Raw genomic sequence first — 17,045 nt, forward strand, 5'->3', positions numbered from 1 at the left:
AAAGCCAGTTTTCCAGGCTCACACCCCCCTGGGTAACTCAAGAGGTATCTTCTGCTTCAGAGACTTATGAGGGAGGATCCTACCCTACCCAGAGAGCCAAATCCACCGGAGGAAAACTGACCAATGGGAAACCAACCCTTGTCATGCCCGGAGTCATCTTGTCCCCTCAGAGGGAAAGGCTGACTAAGAAGGACAGCCCAAGGGGGCACAAGGCTGTGATCAGCATCTATGCATCCACAGTGAATAAAGGACTTCACCATGAAGAAGCCTCACCACAGGTCAATTTAAGACAAATTTAAAAACTGAACTTCACATGGCAAGAAGTCAAATAAGGCTAATAAAACAGGTTCCAACAAGTTGTGAATAAATGAAAAGGCCACTGCCTATCAATGCTTGGGGCCCAATCCTAACCTCTGAAGCCAGCACCATGGAATTCAAACATGTTCACCCTACAAACAGCACCCTGGTTCCTCTAACAAAAAGAGAATTCTGAGCAGCACAGAACCTGGGGGTAACTCAGGAAAGAATCTGTGAAGACAGCAGGCATGAGACGACACACACCTGGTGCTCAGATGCCCCTCCATCCACACTGAGGACTCCTCACTTAAGAAGGCCCTAGGAACACAGCCATCCAACCTACAAACAGCCCGGGGAAACAGAGAGACTACTCCCAAGGTCTCCACTCCTCTGGCAGCTCATGTGGCACCGTGCACAGAAGAGGTACTACAAGTAAGTATTTGCGAAGCCAGACCCATGCTGATGAACAAATGTAAACCCTGACTGGCTACAAGTACCGAAAACCATAGAAACACAGGATGTTAGGGTAGGGAGGGGTCCCTAGAGGAGATCCGGTCCAAACACTGCTCGGCAGAGATGAGAAAGCCCTGAGAGAGTGTGAAATTTAAAGACAGCAGACCTAGTTAGAGACAGCAGTTAGAATTTAGCTCTGCCACTTACTGGTTATGTAACTTTAGCTAATTACTAAGCCTCTAGAGGCCTTGTTTCCTCCCCCACCTCGGGGAAGGTGGTCAACACTGCATCACATGACAGGGCTGATGTGATCAGTAAATTATGTAACATGGCAAGGACTCACCACGTGGTAGAAAATGGGAAAGTTAGTTACAACCATGTCTACCCATGCTGCCACCCACCGTCCATTATCCTGGCAACACTGAAGAGAAAGAAGGCTACTCTGGCCTTGCCTGTCACTGGCTTATCACCATCACATCCACCATCTTCCTCTTCTAGCTTTCAAGGAACCTCCATTGCTGGTTATACATCTTCATCCAAAACTCTGGGCGAGAGCTAGAAAACCAACCATCAACAGCAAAATGCCCAAGAAATCCAAAGCATAAGGAACAAGCTCCCCTCCCCCGCATTACACCTCACCAAAGGGAGGCTAAGACCCAAGAGGGAAATATCAGCACCCCAGGCCTGGATGAGGACCAAACCAACAACGGTTACGTGCTTCACACAGAGGCTGCTTCCTTCTCGTTCAAGCAAGAGAAACAGACAAACGAGAGCTTTCTTGGGAACCTTCAGGAGCACAGGAGACGTTTCAGGTTCTACGTTCCATATGGCACCACATAAGTCGGCAGATGCTGGCAACAGGATGCACGGCACTTCCTGATCCTTAACATGAACAGAAGTTCAAAATAATGGGGTGCCAGCAAGGGACAAACCTCCTGGGGAGGGTTCTCCTGGAGTTCATGAAGACCAGGCACAGGGGCTCTCCCCAGAGGTTAGGGCAGAGCCAGGGTCAGGAAGGAGATGGAGAAGCAGAGGGACGCTCTGCCAGACTGAGGTCTGAAAACCCGACGGCCCTAAGCACGCAGACTCAGTCACGGCAGCCCTTGTCCCCGAGCTGTCAGCGCCAGTGAGAATAAGGCAACCGCTACCATTCGCACAAGACAAGCTTGGAGCCCGTGTACTGGAGGGTTTCCTCCATTATTTTCACCAATCCTCACAACTGGGTAGGTAAGATTATGGCCACTTTGCAAATGAGGAAAGGGAGAATGAGAAAAAGAAACCTGTCCAAGGTCCTGGCAAGAAGGTGACATCTATAAACAAATAATTATTGAGCACTAGCTGTGTGCCAGGGCTATTCTGGGCTTTGGAGACACGATGGCAAACAAGACAGTGTCTACTCGCATTTTTGTGGAGAAGGGAGATATGAATAAACATCCCAGATTCCCAAGTCCCCTGCTGCCTAATGGGAACAGGAAAAAATAGCCATCACGAAGCCAGCCTGTCTCTCTGAAATTCTGGGCATCAAGGATGGAAACAAGAGCCCCAATCACTATCCCGTGGATTCAACAAATTACAGGCACTGGGCCCAACAGCCTTGGTTTAAATTCTGCCAATTCCATTTACTAGGTGCATGACCTTGGGCAAGTTATTAATGTCTCTGAGCCTCAGTTTCCTCATTTGTAAAATGCAGATGATCCACCCATCCAATAAGGTTGCTACAAAAATGCAATAAAATTTTAGTATGTGTAGAGTAGTCCATGCTATAATGCCCAGTAAATATTAGTTTACCAGTATTAGTATTGCTAGATAATTGTTATAGATGCTGTTATTACTGATAGTTACCAGGAAGAGAAGGGACTCCAGGCAGCTAGTGGTACAAAGATTGGCAGCTCTCACACACAAAATGAGCCCCTAAAATTCCCTCTCATTTGCCTTCTCTGATGTGCATCAAGTGATATTACTTCTCTGTACACCCAAAGAACCCCTCCAGACTGTCCTTAAAGCAGATTATAGACTCTGAGGACAGAGAAGTTTCAGCTTCAAAATCCCAGAACCGGATACCTAGCACACAACCCTGCATATGATAAAGAGATGTTAACTATATTAACCTGATTTTACGCACATCAAAATCTTGGGGTCAAGAATAGTGGGAGATGTGCTCTGGACACACCCCCCAGGGATACCTGGTTGCTGCCCCCTCTCTCTGAAGACAGGAGGGGACCTAGGAAGGCAGCCTGTTGGCTTTTGGTTATTCCAAGTTCCACAGTCGGGCTTCCCAGCTGCCCAAGATGGTAATGTGGATCCAGGGAGGAACCAGGAAGCTGCTGGCCCCAAACCAAAGACGAGACCAGAGCCACCCAGCTCCCAGGCTGTTGCTCCAGAGGCTGACAGGTGGGTGACCACATACCATGTGCTCCATGCAGATACTGATCTCGCCGTCACTGTAGAACGCGCCATAGAAGCCCACAATGTACGGGGAGTTGCACTCGTGTAGAACCTGCAGCTCCCTTATGATCTGGTTCCGGATTGCGGGTTTGATCTCCAGGTGAATTAGCTAGGGAAAGACAGGTGGGAGGAAGAGAGGCTTTAAATATATGGAGGGAAGGATAGATGGAAGCCTTTTTAAATGCTTAAGCTCTTAACAGTGGGAGGAGAAGAAACAGGTATGTTTTAACTAACAAGTTTCTGCCCGACCAAAGCACTCAGTGCCAACCTACCCTGGCAAGTAGTGGTACTGGAGGAGCTGTAATGAGGGGAGGGTGGCTATGTCTCTGCTCCTGTGAGCCAAGAGTTGGGGGGGGGGGCGCAGCTCACCCCTCCCAAACACAGAGCTGAATGGAGCATTTCCTCTAAAAGGACCTGGGAACCTTCGAGGAAGCCAAAGCAGCCTGAGGGGCTGGCTGGCACTCGGAGGCTGTAAGAGTGCAGGGGCAGGAAGGACTGAGAGTGCAGACCCAAGCTACTCAGGGGAGTTCCCCTTAACCCTTGACTTCAGGAGCCTGATGTGGTTAAGATTCAGCCAGGGCCTCTGGTGTCACCTGTGTCTCCCTGATATTGTCCCTTGTTTCCTCCAGGCAGACAGGACCGACAGAACAGATATAGGAAATGGTAACTGAATGAGATGAAGCTTCTAGAAAGGGCCACAGACAAGGAGTGTCAGAGGACCTGGAAACCAGTGGTTATCAGCATGGGCTGGAGTAGCCAGTGAAAACTGGACAGGAGGCGGGCTGTGAAGACAGGTGCTGTTTGAAGAGATGGAAGGAGCAGCCGGAGCAAAAATCTGTGGATGGGATTAAACACGGTGTGCCAGAGAACACAGAGGGCTGCGCCTCACCAGAGCTGGGGCCGTGTGCAGTGAGGGGGGAGCATGGTGGACAGGAAGGGGAGTCCAGCTCGGACGCTGCCTGCCACGGTGGGGAGCAGAGTAGGACGGTGCAGGGGCAGGGCCGGAGCACAGGCTAACAACCGGAAAGCAGCGCCTGGTGCATGGCCGGGGCTGCTTGCATCAAAGCAGCTTCTCCTGCCCTGGATAATGGCAAACAGGCACCCTTGCATTCTTTCCAGAGCACACAGAAAACGCACAAAGGTCACCTGCTATTATTTTCCAGTCTGGGGGTGGGGATAAATACACTAACACACATCAGTGTGTTTATCCCATAATCTGATAGATCACAGGAGCTCAAAATTCAAACAGGTACTAAGTGTGAGAAGTCAATCTTCCTTCCACCCTTGGCCCCAGGCCCCTGATCTTCCAAGAGATAACGCAATCACCTATTTAACAAGGCAAACCTGATTCAGCACATTTTTCTTTTTTTCTTGTCTTTTTTTTTTTTTTTTTGGAGCAGCCTCACCTTTCTGGCCATGACCAGGCCAGACGGCTTGTGGGAGACCTTGAACACCACACCACCGTTGCCGGCGCCCAGCTCACTGATCTTCTCGAAGTCGTCATCCTTCAATTCCCCGACCTTCTGCTTCTGGGTAAGAAAAGCCTCCAGGCGCTTCCGCTGCTGCTCATCGAGCTCCAGCTCCTCCAGCTTCTTCTGCAAAGCCTCCAGGTTGGTCCTGTCCCAGAGGGGGAGCGGGAGTCAGAACCAGCATCAGAGAGGGCCCCCAGAGGAGCACCTGTGCTGTGGAGAGCACCGGCCCTGGGGCCGGCTGGAAGAACGAATGGAGGGGCTCCAGGAGGACTCCAGGTGCTGTGGCCCTGCTCCCCTCGCTCCGCCACCGCCACCACTCCCCACTGACAACCTTCACCTTTCCAGGCCTCTGTTCCCTCATTTGTAAAACAAGGCCTCTCTCACTATGCTGCAAGTTTACAGAAGGAACCAAAGAATCTGCTAATATTCACAATGAGCCACCTTCATTTGCTTTAAAATCCCAGTTCCGCGGCTCAGTCAGTTGAGTGTCCGACTCTGGCTCAGGTCATGACCTCACATTTGGTGGGTTCAAGATCCCGCATCCACTTCTGTGCTGACAGCTCAGAGCCTGGATCCGGCTTTGGATTCTGTCTCCCTCCACCCCTCCCCTATTCGTGCTCTGTCTCTCTGTCTCTCAAAAATAAATAAATATTAAAAGAAAATTTTTTAAACCCCAATTCCTAAAGCCCCTCTACTGTTGGATTAAGTCAGCACCATATACAAAATAAAATCTATTTCCTAAAAGCACTAAACTGAAATCAAACCAAACCATCACAACAGACTCTAAACTGCATGGGAACAGCAAAAACCCTCCTCTCTAATGTGATCAGGTCCAGAACCAGGTTAATTAAAATAAAGCAAGGAATCATAAAAATACCTACCTAAAATTTTTATTTTTGTATAATATGCATATAAATGTGCATTATTCACCCATCTTCTAATGTAGGCAGGGCAAGGCCCTCTCTTTGAGTAAGGGTCCACTAGAAAGAGCCCCTTGCCACCTTCCTCACATGAACCAGCAAATGATACACTATAATTTCCAATTCCTGAGTCCTCAGAGTAAAAATAGCCATTTACTGAGTAATATCAAATTAAAATTCTAAGACTTTTATGATTTCCCTCAATTTTAATGCTCATCTAATTTGAAAGTAATGTGTTTTAGTGAGCTGGACTTATTGAGTCTTTCCAGGCTTTTAATTAGTGTTCAAAGCTGGCAGGGGGGAAGGGGAAACCCACTTCATTTGCAGTCATATTTCACCAGTTTATCTGATATTGAAGTAAGTTACTTAATGACAACACCAGCCACAACCGTACAAATCATGCTGGGAACAAACTGGCTCTTGGTAAGCACATAATTCAGCCAGTGGGTGCCGAGGCGAGTGGGCAAGGCAGAGAGCAGCCTGCTTGGCTGTGCATTCAGCAGGCTGGTGGGCAGTACGGAGTGTTTTACAGAGAACGGAAAAGAATTCATTATTCCTGGGGGTTTTGTAAGAGGAGGGTGGTACAGAGAACATCCACGGTGTTTCATCTGATTTTAGTCCTTGTCTAAACAAACAACATGGTGACAAGACAGGGCATCACTACACAACAGAAGGCTGGTCCCCACCCCCCAACATACACACCGTTTCTGAGCTTGAAGGGCAGGAGTAAGCATAGTCTTCCACTCTTCACTCACCCTCTGTTCCAACTCTCAAGAAGGCAGGGAGGTTGAGACCTACTGCCCCCCCCCGAGTCTATGGGAAGATCCAACAGCACCTTACAAGTAAAAGTACATGGGGCCACAGAGGACACATGGCTGATTTCACCAAGCTCCCTCCCTGGGGAGCTCTTGAGAAAGGAAGGATGGTGCCACTAACTGAACTGCGTCTGCCTAAAATTCCTGTTGAAGCCCTAACCTGCTATGTAATCACGTGAAGAGACAGGACAATTAGGAGGTAAGTAAGGTTAATAAGTAAGATCATATAGATGGAGTCCTAATCAGATAGGACTGCTGGCCCGCAGAAGAGAGGTGACCTCCTTGCCACTGGGCACACGCCAAGGGAAGGCCATGTGAGGACACCAAGAGAAGGTAGCTGTCCACAAGTCAGGAAGAGAGGCCTCGCCAGAACCAGACCATGCCGGCACCCTCATCTTGGTCTTCCAGCTTCCGGAACCATGAAAAAGATAAATTTCTGTTGTTTAAGCCAACCAGTCCATGACATTGTGTTATGCAGCCCAAACAGACTAAAACAGCTGAAAACAGCTGGTAATTTTCTCGTCCTGCTAAAAGGCACAAGTAAGTGTCACAGCTGCCCCCAGTCCAGCAGGGGTAGGGACCCAGAACAAGCATGGCTGGCTGAAAGGGCATGGTGCCCACCTGCAGGTGTCCTTTCTCTGACGTCTGTACACAAAGGAACCCATCGATGACATTTAGAGACACATGTCAAACAGACCTCACAGCTAAAACTTCGAGGAGGTTACAGCTGCCTGTAGGGCTCAGCAGTCAGGCTGAAATGCAGCCTCCAAAGGCTTCTGTCAGATGGAATGCTGAGCAGGGAGAGGGAGAGGGAAGGACTGAATGGAAGGAAATCACTCGCCCTACAGCACTGCATACTCTGCTTCACACCTGCTAATACACTTCGGCCACAACGCTACAATTACAACAGAGAGCAAACTCAAGCACAGACAGGTGAAGTGAGTTGTCCAAGGTCACACAGCTAGTGAGCAACAAAGCAAGGTCTGAGACCTGGGCAGAAAGAAGCTCTAATCTTACGCTGCAATGCCTCTTCAAAAAGCTCAACACTTTCAAGGGAAGCCACTTGCAAGCATGGGTAGGGTCCTAGTGTGGGACATGTGCCATGCCAGCGCTTGATCATACATGAAGATGGCATACCTATGTAAAGAGCCCTTCGCACCAGATAAAACCCTGCCTCCCTGCACATCAAGCAAGTAACAGTGGCCACAAGACACCGCATCCATCTGGCAAAGAAAAAGAGGAAATGTTGACTCTGCTCATTTTCCTGACTCTCTGTAGAATTAAGTAACTCTCCCACCTTCAGGAAGAAAAACTAAATCTGGGCTTCCTCCTTCCTCGACCTTCTATGCTCTCCCATCTAACCACCTACCCCACCACCTAAGGAACTGGCTCCTGATTCGCACTTTCAAAAGGCTATGCCATAGCAAAGGCTGTATACTGTGGTGGCACGACTTTCCCGATGAATTGGGGAGAGGCAGGGGGGAACATGTTGCCAAGCTACCAAGCCATTAGTTGTCAGGAATCCCGAACTCTTACCCCAGAGTAGTCAACAACTAGCTGTGTGACCATGGACTGGTCATTTAACTTTGACACATCTCAAGTTTTCTCACCTGTAAAATGGAGTAACAACTCCATGCTTCCTTAACCAGGGGAGGATCAAAACAGAAAACTAATGAGAAGGAACAACGGAATTTTCACACACTTCTACACTAAAGTTAGGGCAAGTGCAGGTAGACTGGAAGACAAGGAGCCACCGCCAATCAAGAAATTACTGCCTTTCCTTTAACGATTCTTAAAGCCCTTGAAAAGTTTTATTTAAGAACTGTTGCAGAGAATGAAAGACCAAGGATTTTATCTGAAGGTGAAAGGAAAATCCTGGCATCAAAATGGCTTTCAGTACTCATTAAAAAGAAATCCATCAGGGGCGCCTGGGTAGCTTAGTCGGTTAAGCGTCCGACTTTCGTTTAGGTCATGATCTCGCGGTTCGTGGGTTCGAGCCCCGCGTCGGGCTCTGTGCTGACTGCCAGCTCAGAGCCTGGAGCCTATTTCAGAATCTGTGTCTCTCTCTCTCTGACCCTTCCCTTCTCACTCACCTAGAAATAAAAAAAATTAAAAAATTAAAAAAAAAAAAGAAATCCATCAATAATGTAACAGTCTTTAGTACTGCTTCCTCTCGCACAGGGACTCAGTGATATTCAACAAGGGTCATTTCTGCCCTGCCCTGCCCTGCCCCACCCCACCCCAAGGCAAAATGCTTCAAGCAAAGGAAACAGGCCCTGCTACATTGATCATGCCACAAATCTCCAAATTTCAGATAAGAACCTGTCTCCTTCACAATCTTTGGTTTTAACTGAAATCAGCAAAATCAGAACTACAGATTGAGAAAGGAACCTGGAGCACAGAATAAATATCTGACACACACACCGCCCTCTCCAGGGACCAGCTGTGACGTCTGACCCCCACCACCCTGTTCACCACAGCAGAGAGAAAAATGACACACAGTAACATGAATTCCGCACCACGGCTACCTTACAGAAAACACAAGTTCACTGAGACACAAGATTATAGGTTTGAAATAGGAATGCAAAGAAGAGCAAGGAATGTGGGGGAAAAAAAAAAAAAAAAAAAAAAACCAGGGCTGTCATTTGTGCTCTGAAAACACCAGGGAGGCACAATGCAGTGGGTGGAGAGAGGATGATCCTATGGGCCAGAACATCTCCTTCCCTCTCATCCCACCCATCTGCTGCGCCTAACTGCACTGCCACAACTGGAATCTTGCATTTGCGGCTCAGTGGGTTAAATCAGGAAGAAGTACAAAATGTAGCACAGGGAGGGAAAGGAAAAGACCCCCAATCCGACCCATCTGACAGGGAGGAAATGGAGGTCAGGAGAGGACAAGGTCTCACACAGCTTACTGGTGGCAGTCTCTCAGCTCCTAGAACAGAGCTCCGTTCAAGGCCTCACACTGCCATCCCCAACCCTGATGGTCACTGCAAAGGGCAGGGAGGGGAAGGTGATGTCTAGACAAAGGAGTGGGGTCTTCAAACTGCCACACACCAAACAGGAATGAGCCACGGTAGCACGCAAATGCTGGCTAGCCAATCTGAGCCTTTCTCTAGCCCTGGGTGGCAGGCCCTGCCTCGGCCGGCCAGGAAGGAGCACAGGGGAAGAGCAGAGGGTGACCATCAGTTGCTGTGCAGGAGGAGAGAAAGGGTCCCAGTACCCGCAGGGGGCATCCTCAGAGAGCCCAGGGAGTTGGGAAGTTCTCTCTCCCCTGCAGCATCTGCCAAGTATGAACAGTACCGGGGCAGGGAAAGGAGGAGGAAGACAGGAGACCTTAGCTAAGGGGGAACAGCACCAAGAGACTAACACTGCAACCCCTCAACCCTCACCCTAGACCACTACCATCTCTGAGGTCTTGGGCAAGCTACCACCCTTCTGGTCCTCACTTTTCACACTCAGGAAAAAAAAAAGTGCATGAGGAGGAGGGGAGGAGAGAGGGGATGTCTGGGTGTCTCTGAGATCCAAGCCTGTACACGGGACAGCCAATTGAGGAGATCCAAAGTAAGACTGAGGGTGTGTTCAGGCTGAAAAGCTGAGGATCGAGGATCTTCAAAAGAGGGGAGATGAGAGGGGAAAAGAGAAGAACTGGCCTTAGGGTTCTCTATATAGCCGAACCCTGGACAGCGGGGATGTGGGGATTAAAAACAGCATAAGAGAGGAAAGAAAAATGGGCCTAAAGGAAGAAGCAAAGGGAGCCAAGAGACACCGCTAACCAGACTCCACCCTTGGCTAGCCCATCTGCAGTAAGGAGTGCAGTTCAAGCCAACCCCAAAAACATGGTGGAGGAGGGGCTCTATACCCTCAGACCCTCAACCCTGCAGGCCATGCTGGGAAGGGCTGCTCAACTAACCAGGCAATAAAAAAAAGAAATGTGTTCTTCTACATCTATGTAAAACTCAAAAAAAGGCACAACTAGCCTAAGCAGTTATAAAATAGAAAACACCCTTTGTGATGGGGAGCAGTAACCAGAAGGAGACGTGTGACAGTTAATTTCAGGTGTCAGCGTGGCAGGGCCACAGTGCTAAGGTATGTGGTCAAACTTGATTTGGAATATTTCTACAAAAGTAGGGTTTTAAGGTGGGGGATGGGGGGTGGAGAGGGTGGAAAGTGGTGAACTTTGAGTAAAGCAGATTACTCTCCATAATGTGAATGGACGTCGTCCAATGAGTTTAAGGCCTTAAGAACAAAGACTGACCTCCCCAAAGAAGGAATTCTGTCGGCAGGCTGCCTCTGGACCCCAACTCCAAGTCCTCCACGGACCCCTAGCCTGCTGGGCTACCCTCCAGACTGGGGACTTCCCAGGCTTCCACAATCGCATACACCAACTCCTTTACCAGCTCAAGTCAGGTCAGTGTCTGTCCATCTCCTCTCTTTCAACGTCCATCTCTTCCTCTCTCTATATACGTGTATCTTGGATGCTGTGATCAGATTTCTTTTAACTTTTTCCTCCTTGTGTCTCCTTGTAAATAATTTCTTTTTTTTCCAGTGTGGATAATGTCTATTAACCTATCTTCAGGGTCACTGATTCTTTCTTCAGTTCCCTCTGGTCTACTGATATACCTGTTGACCTCTGAAATAGTGTTTTCAAAATGTTCTAGCATTTCCACGTGAATTTCCACTTTTAGTTTCCGTCTCTTCTGAAATCCCTCATTTGTTCTTGCATGTCATCCATAATGATGGTTATTTTAAAGCCCCAATTCCTAGTTCTGTCATTGGCCTGATCTCCTGTAGGTTTTTTTTCCTCTCATGATTCTTTGTGCATTTCAATAATGCATTGAGTTGTACACTGTAATAGAAGCCTAAGGACTGAGGTAAATTGTCTTTATTGTTTAATAATGGGTGCATTCTTCAGTCATGTTGTTAGTACCAGTTAGGAGTGGAGCTAGGTTTGAGTTTTCTTGTGAATGCTGTTAATCTCAGTACACCACAAGCTGCGAGTTTCTTGAGCAATGGGTTTTATCTCATGCTGAGAGTGGAGCCTGAGCTGCAGAGGTTTTGTTCCCTCAGTGTTTCCACGCCTCCCTCAGCTTTGAACTGACCCGTGATGCCTGGCCACAGAGTAGGGTCCTTCTCTGTGCCCTTGCTCCTCCTCAGGGTGGACTGCGACCACCTGCACCTACTACTCTCATGTGATCTCTATGACCACCTTTGATGTAGCATCGCAGCACTGGCTTAAGGTGCCCTGACTGTCTGTATTCCTCTCGCTGCTTTACTAAGGACCTTCTGGGGTCAAAATGCACACATTCCCAGAGAAGATCTGGGAAGATAAAACAGTCAGCATGGTCTTAAACGAAAGAGCAGTAAGGGTGGGTAAACAGTCAATGGGGTGTACACGTGGACAAGAAGTAATGACCAACTCAAACTGGACAACATGGGAAGCCAGACACTTTGCCTGTCCTGCTCTTAAAAAGGCCCTGTGAACATGGACTTCCCCTCCTTTCCAAGGCAACCATGCACGTGTGGCAGTTCTTGGGCAGGAGAAAGTGTCCTCTTCCTCCTCTAGCACAGAGTCTGCTTCATGCTGGTGTTGAACCCGGCTTTGCGCTTAGATTCTTAGGAAGCTGGGGGAAGACACACTTCAGTACAGCCATTCTCTTGCCTGGTTCATAATGTGCCTCACTGAATTTAGCAGAAATATCTTTTTCCTTTTCCTTGAGGCTGGCTGTTAATGTAAATCATATCTTGGCCACCTACTCTTCTCTGCTTGCTGACAGATGTATAGGTGAGCAAAGTCTCACAGTCGTTGTTCTTGAAAGCAGCCCCCAGACCCCAGACCCAGTGACATATGCAGGAAATCAGCTGCTTCTGGGTCAGCACAGAACTGGTCTTTCACAATGAGACAAAAAACTACCAGAAAGGAAAAAAAAAAAAAGCATGCATGTGGCTGCCATTATATTCCACGCTTAACAAATAAGTGTGAGAACTTTGGGAGGCAGAAGACATGAAGACATGGGTTCAATTCTGATAGTTTTATGATCTGTGAACTATTCACTCACCTCCCCTCAATTTTTCTCAAAGAAAAATAGGCAAGTTAAACTAGGTGGTCTTTAAAGTTCTTTTCAATGCTAGAATTCTCTAATTTTAACATCAGATTCATCCCATAGTATTCCAAGGGTAGCTAAGTCCCAGACCATGCATCTCTGCAAACACTGGCCATTTTCCCAATCCTCACTTTTTTTTTTTAATTCTTTTTTATAGTTTATTTATTTTTGAGAGAGAGAGTCGGGGGGCGGCGGGTGCAGAGAGATAGAGACACCGAATCTGAAGCAGGCCCCAGGCTCCAAGCGGCCAGCACAGAGCATGATGCAGGACTCAAACTCACCAACTGTGAGATCATGATCTGAGCCAAAGTTGAAGGTTTAAACAACTGAGCCACCCAGGTGCCCCTCACTGCCTTTCCTTTGTTAAATGTTTTATTTATTTCTGAGAGAGAGAGAGAGCGAGCGAGCGAGCAGGAGAGGCTCAGAGAGAGGAGGCGGCACAGAATCTGAAACAGGCTCCAGGCTCTGAGCTAGCTGTCAGCACAGAGCCCAACAAGGGGCTCGAACCCACGAACCATGAGATCATGACCTGAGCTGAAGTCGGACTCTTAACTGACTGAGCCACCCAGGTGCCCTGCTGCCTTTTTAATTTATTTTGAGAAACAGACACACGCGCACACACACACAGAGAGAGAGAGAGAGAGACAGACAGACAGACAGAGAGCACGTGCTCATGTGAATGGGGGAGGGACAAAGCGAGAGAGGAAGGGAGACAGTCTCCCAAGCAGGCTCTGGGCCATCAGCACTGAATCCACGTGGTGTGTTCAACCTCATGAACTATGAAATCATGACCTGAGCTGAAATCAAAAGTTGGATACTTAACCAGGTGAGCTACTCAGCTGTCCCATCACTGCTTTCTCCTTTGAGACTATACTGTTGTATCTTCCCAGGACTTTTCTGAGAATATATGCATTTTGACACCAGGAGGCCCTTAGTGTAGCAGCAAAAAGCATATAGACAGTTAAGGGCTCTTTAACCCAATAATGTGATCCTAAATAAAAGGTTGTGGATGGGGCACCTGGCTGGCTCAGTCAAAAGAGCAGGAAACTCCTGATCTCCCCGTTGTGAGTTAAAGCTCCACAGCGAGCAAAGAGCTTACTTAAAAAAGAGAAAAAAAAGAGGTGCGCCTACCTGGCTCAGTTGGTTAAGCGTCCAACTTCAGCTCGGGTCATGATCTCACGGTCTGTGGGTTTGAGCCCTGCATGGGGCTCTGTGTTGACAGCTCAGAACCTGGAACCTGCTTCAGATTCTGTGTCTGCCTCTCTCTCTCTCTCTCTCTCTCTCTCTCTCTGCCCCTCCCCCACTCAGATCTCCTTCCCTCCCTCTCTCTCCCAAAAATAAACATTAAAAAAAAAATTTTTTTTAAGGTTGTTGTGGAGATTACATAAGAGTGTAATGTAAAAAAAAATGTTGGAAGCATCTGCAGTGCTAAACAAGTAGTTAATATTGTTCGGCTGTCGGCAGCTAATTACTGGTTAGCAAGGGTAACATTTGATTTGGTAGTACTCACTACTGATTTACTACGTACCTGTTGTGTTACAGGTATCCTAAGAAATGCAGAGGAGCCCCTTTGGTCTCCTAACAGCACCATGAAGTGATCACCACTATCAGCCCCATCCTACTGATGAAATTCCCACATCTTCATGGTTTCATGCAATAAATCAATAGCCTGGCAAAAATGTACAATGTAGTTAAATACTGCCTCTACTGCCTTTCAATGGTTTCGCCGCCACTCCCCACAAAAACTGGGGGCAAAGACAGTCTTACAAGTGCCCTGATTTTCTCAAGAGCCCTCAGGTGCTGACAACTGGGTAGCTCAGGAGACACCAGCCTAACCAGACTGCGTTTTGTAGGGGCAGGAGACTGGAGATGGTCTAGAATGACATGTAAAATTTAGACAGCAAATGGTCTACTCTGCAGAAAATGACATAGAACGGGGATTAAAAATATTAAAACCAAACAATGTTAGAGGAACATAACTCAAAACGAGTGTCAGGACAAGTGTTTCTCTTTAACGTCACTTTCAATCAAGGGGCTTCCAGGCCAATCAACAAAAGTTTTGCAGAGTCTAGATAACAGGTTTAAATAATCTTTAAAAAAATTAAGGGAGCCTGGCTGGCTCAGTCCATAGAGCATGCGACTCTTGGTCTTGGCATAAATTCAGGCCCCACAATGGACATGAAACCTACTTTTTAAAAAAAAAAAAAGATACTTTACATATGCTTGTCCTTAAAAAAAAAAAAAAGGCAAAAAAATAATAATATTAATAATAATAGTAAGCAATACCCCCCCCCCCCCCGCCGGAATCAAACAGGCTTCCAAAATGAGACAAACTGCCTTCTTCCCCTGGCATATTTCTGCAGAGAGTCACGCTGAAAAACACACGCGCACGCACATACACACCCACACAGAGGAACCTCTGGAGTGGCAGGACCACCCACTCATGCAGACTCTTCTTAAATATTGAACAACATCCTGGATTGGAGAGGGGGTGTCATACTGTTGCTTGAAAGAAATGACAGACTATGGTTCCTTCTGCTCCAATGGACAAAATTTGTTTCATATTAGCCATATATGAATTAATTCCTAAAGGATCAGTCTTCCGGAGGGAAAAGTACAAGAAAAGGAAAGAAGTGATGAAATTTGGAGGCAGAGAGGGGGGAAAAAAAAAAGACGGAGGATGAAAAAGAATATCACCAAGGGGCACCTGGGTGGCTCAGTCGGTTAAGTGTCCGACTTTGGCTCAGGTCATGATATCACAGTTTGTGAGTTCGAGCCCTGCGTCGGGCTCTGTGCTGACAGCTCGGAGCCTGGAGCCTGCTTCGGGTTCTGTGTCTCCCTCTTTCTGCCCCTCCCCTGCTCACACTGTGTGTGTGTCTCTCTCTCTCAAAAATAAACATTAAAAATTTTTTTTAAAAAAAAAAGGAATATCACCTTTACCTGATGAGGGAAAAAGAGGTACATAATAAGTGTTTGATAAAGAATGAAATTTAGATGTAGCTGAGATGAGCTTCTTAAACACTAGCCATGTTATTATACCGACTAATTTAATCCTCACAACATTAAAAATTAGGTATTTTGTTCCCATGTTACAGAAATGGAAATGGAGGCCTGGAGCAATTAAGAATAGGGCTGGAACTCCAGAACTTATCTTCTCTCCATACCATGAGCCAAAGAGCTCATGTCCTTCAAACATATCATCCACCTGTTCAACCCTAACACAGGACAGGTTATTTACCCGTTAGTGACCTGTCCCTTTGAGGCAAAGAACTGTGCTGTACTAAAAGGTTCCTGGAAAGACAACAAATCTACCCAAAGAAGAATTCCTTTCAGAGGAACATCCAAGGCTGATATATTTTGAGTGGGACAGGAAGGGAAGAAAAAGGACACAGCCCAGGTGAAGCACCCCGGTAGAAGCAGTAAAAATTTGGGTGGCCATAAGAGAGGCAGAGTGGAGAGGAGGCAGCAGGAAGTACTGAAAGGGAGAAAACACCACAGACAACCAAGGTGGAACATCCAATAAATATGTGGTCACCACCAGAAAAATCAAAGGGAGCCCTGGGCCTGGTGGTGGCCACACAACATGTGTGCTCCTAAAAGGGCAAGCTGGTTGACTGTGGCCTTAGAAAGATGATGTATTTGACCCCACCCATTCCCTGTTTTTGAGAAGCTGACGTAGAGAAAGACCTTTTAGAAACTGCCTATGCAGTAATGGCCAATACTGCTCTGTGAATCAGCAGTGTGAGTTGCTCTTCAATGAGAGAAAAAGGGAAGGACCCAACGCGACCATCATTCCTAGATCTCATAACCCAAAACCATAAGGAAAGTCGAATCCCCAGGGCACAAAAGGAAAATACAGCCAATGGTCAGAAGCACAGCTAAGGCAGGAAGAAGATGAAGTCGGAAGAAATACAACATTTAAAATACATCTCCAAATCTAGTCCACATGGAGAAATCATCAATTCTCCAAACCTGTTTCTTCCTTAAGCACATGAACAACGTGTCTATTACAGCTTGGCCCTTCTTGATCAAAGTACACACAAGACAGGTCAGCAAACCTCTCCCCTCTCAGCACACATCATCTCCGAGAAAAATCACACTCCCCACATCACTAGCTGGCAATGCTCGGGGAACCCTGATCTCAGGACCATGACTACAAGTCCATACATATGCTCACCTTGTAGGTCCTCAAATTAATAGCAGTTGGCCTGGTAGGGTCAAAATCTACCTGGCAGAAGTAAAATCACAGACCAGAAGGAACCAAACTTAATTAAAACCAAAACCGACAGTACTTGCTTCTGTCTTGTGAAAGGAGGTGCAGAGGCAGGGGCGGGAGGGTTGGTTAAGTGTGTTAACAAACCATCTTCACAGCACAGGCTACCAGAGGACCAGAAGTCTTGCCCACAGTTTGTCTGATTTTTTTTTACATTTATTTATTATTGAGAGACAGAGAGAGACAGAGCACGAGTAGGGGAGGGGCAGAGAGAGAAGGAGATAAAGAATCAGAAGCAGAAGCAGGCTCCAGGCTCTGAACAAGCT

At 47.3% G+C, this 17,045-nt stretch overlaps 1 protein-coding gene across 1 annotated transcript in view; it reads right to left on the bottom strand.

Annotated features, from left to right (window-relative positions):
- MAP2K1 (mitogen-activated protein kinase kinase 1) overlaps positions 1-17,045 on the bottom strand; it is a 77,556-nt gene that overhangs the window by 35,140 nt on the left and 25,371 nt on the right. Inside the window, exons 2-3 of the mRNA XM_039219173.1 lie at positions 4,602-4,812; positions 3,158-3,304 (exon numbers count right to left, since the gene is read on the bottom strand). Of these exons, the coding sequence (XP_039075104.1) occupies positions 3,158-3,304; positions 4,602-4,812 (358 nt within the window). The remainder of the gene's footprint in view (positions 1-3,157; positions 3,305-4,601; positions 4,813-17,045) is intronic.

The sequence above is a fragment of the Hyaena hyaena genome, unplaced genomic scaffold (assembly GCF_003009895.1).
Source record: "Hyaena hyaena isolate Hyena2069 unplaced genomic scaffold, ASM300989v1 scaffold_15, whole genome shotgun sequence".
Taxonomy (NCBI): Eukaryota; Metazoa; Chordata; class Mammalia; order Carnivora; family Hyaenidae; genus Hyaena; species Hyaena hyaena.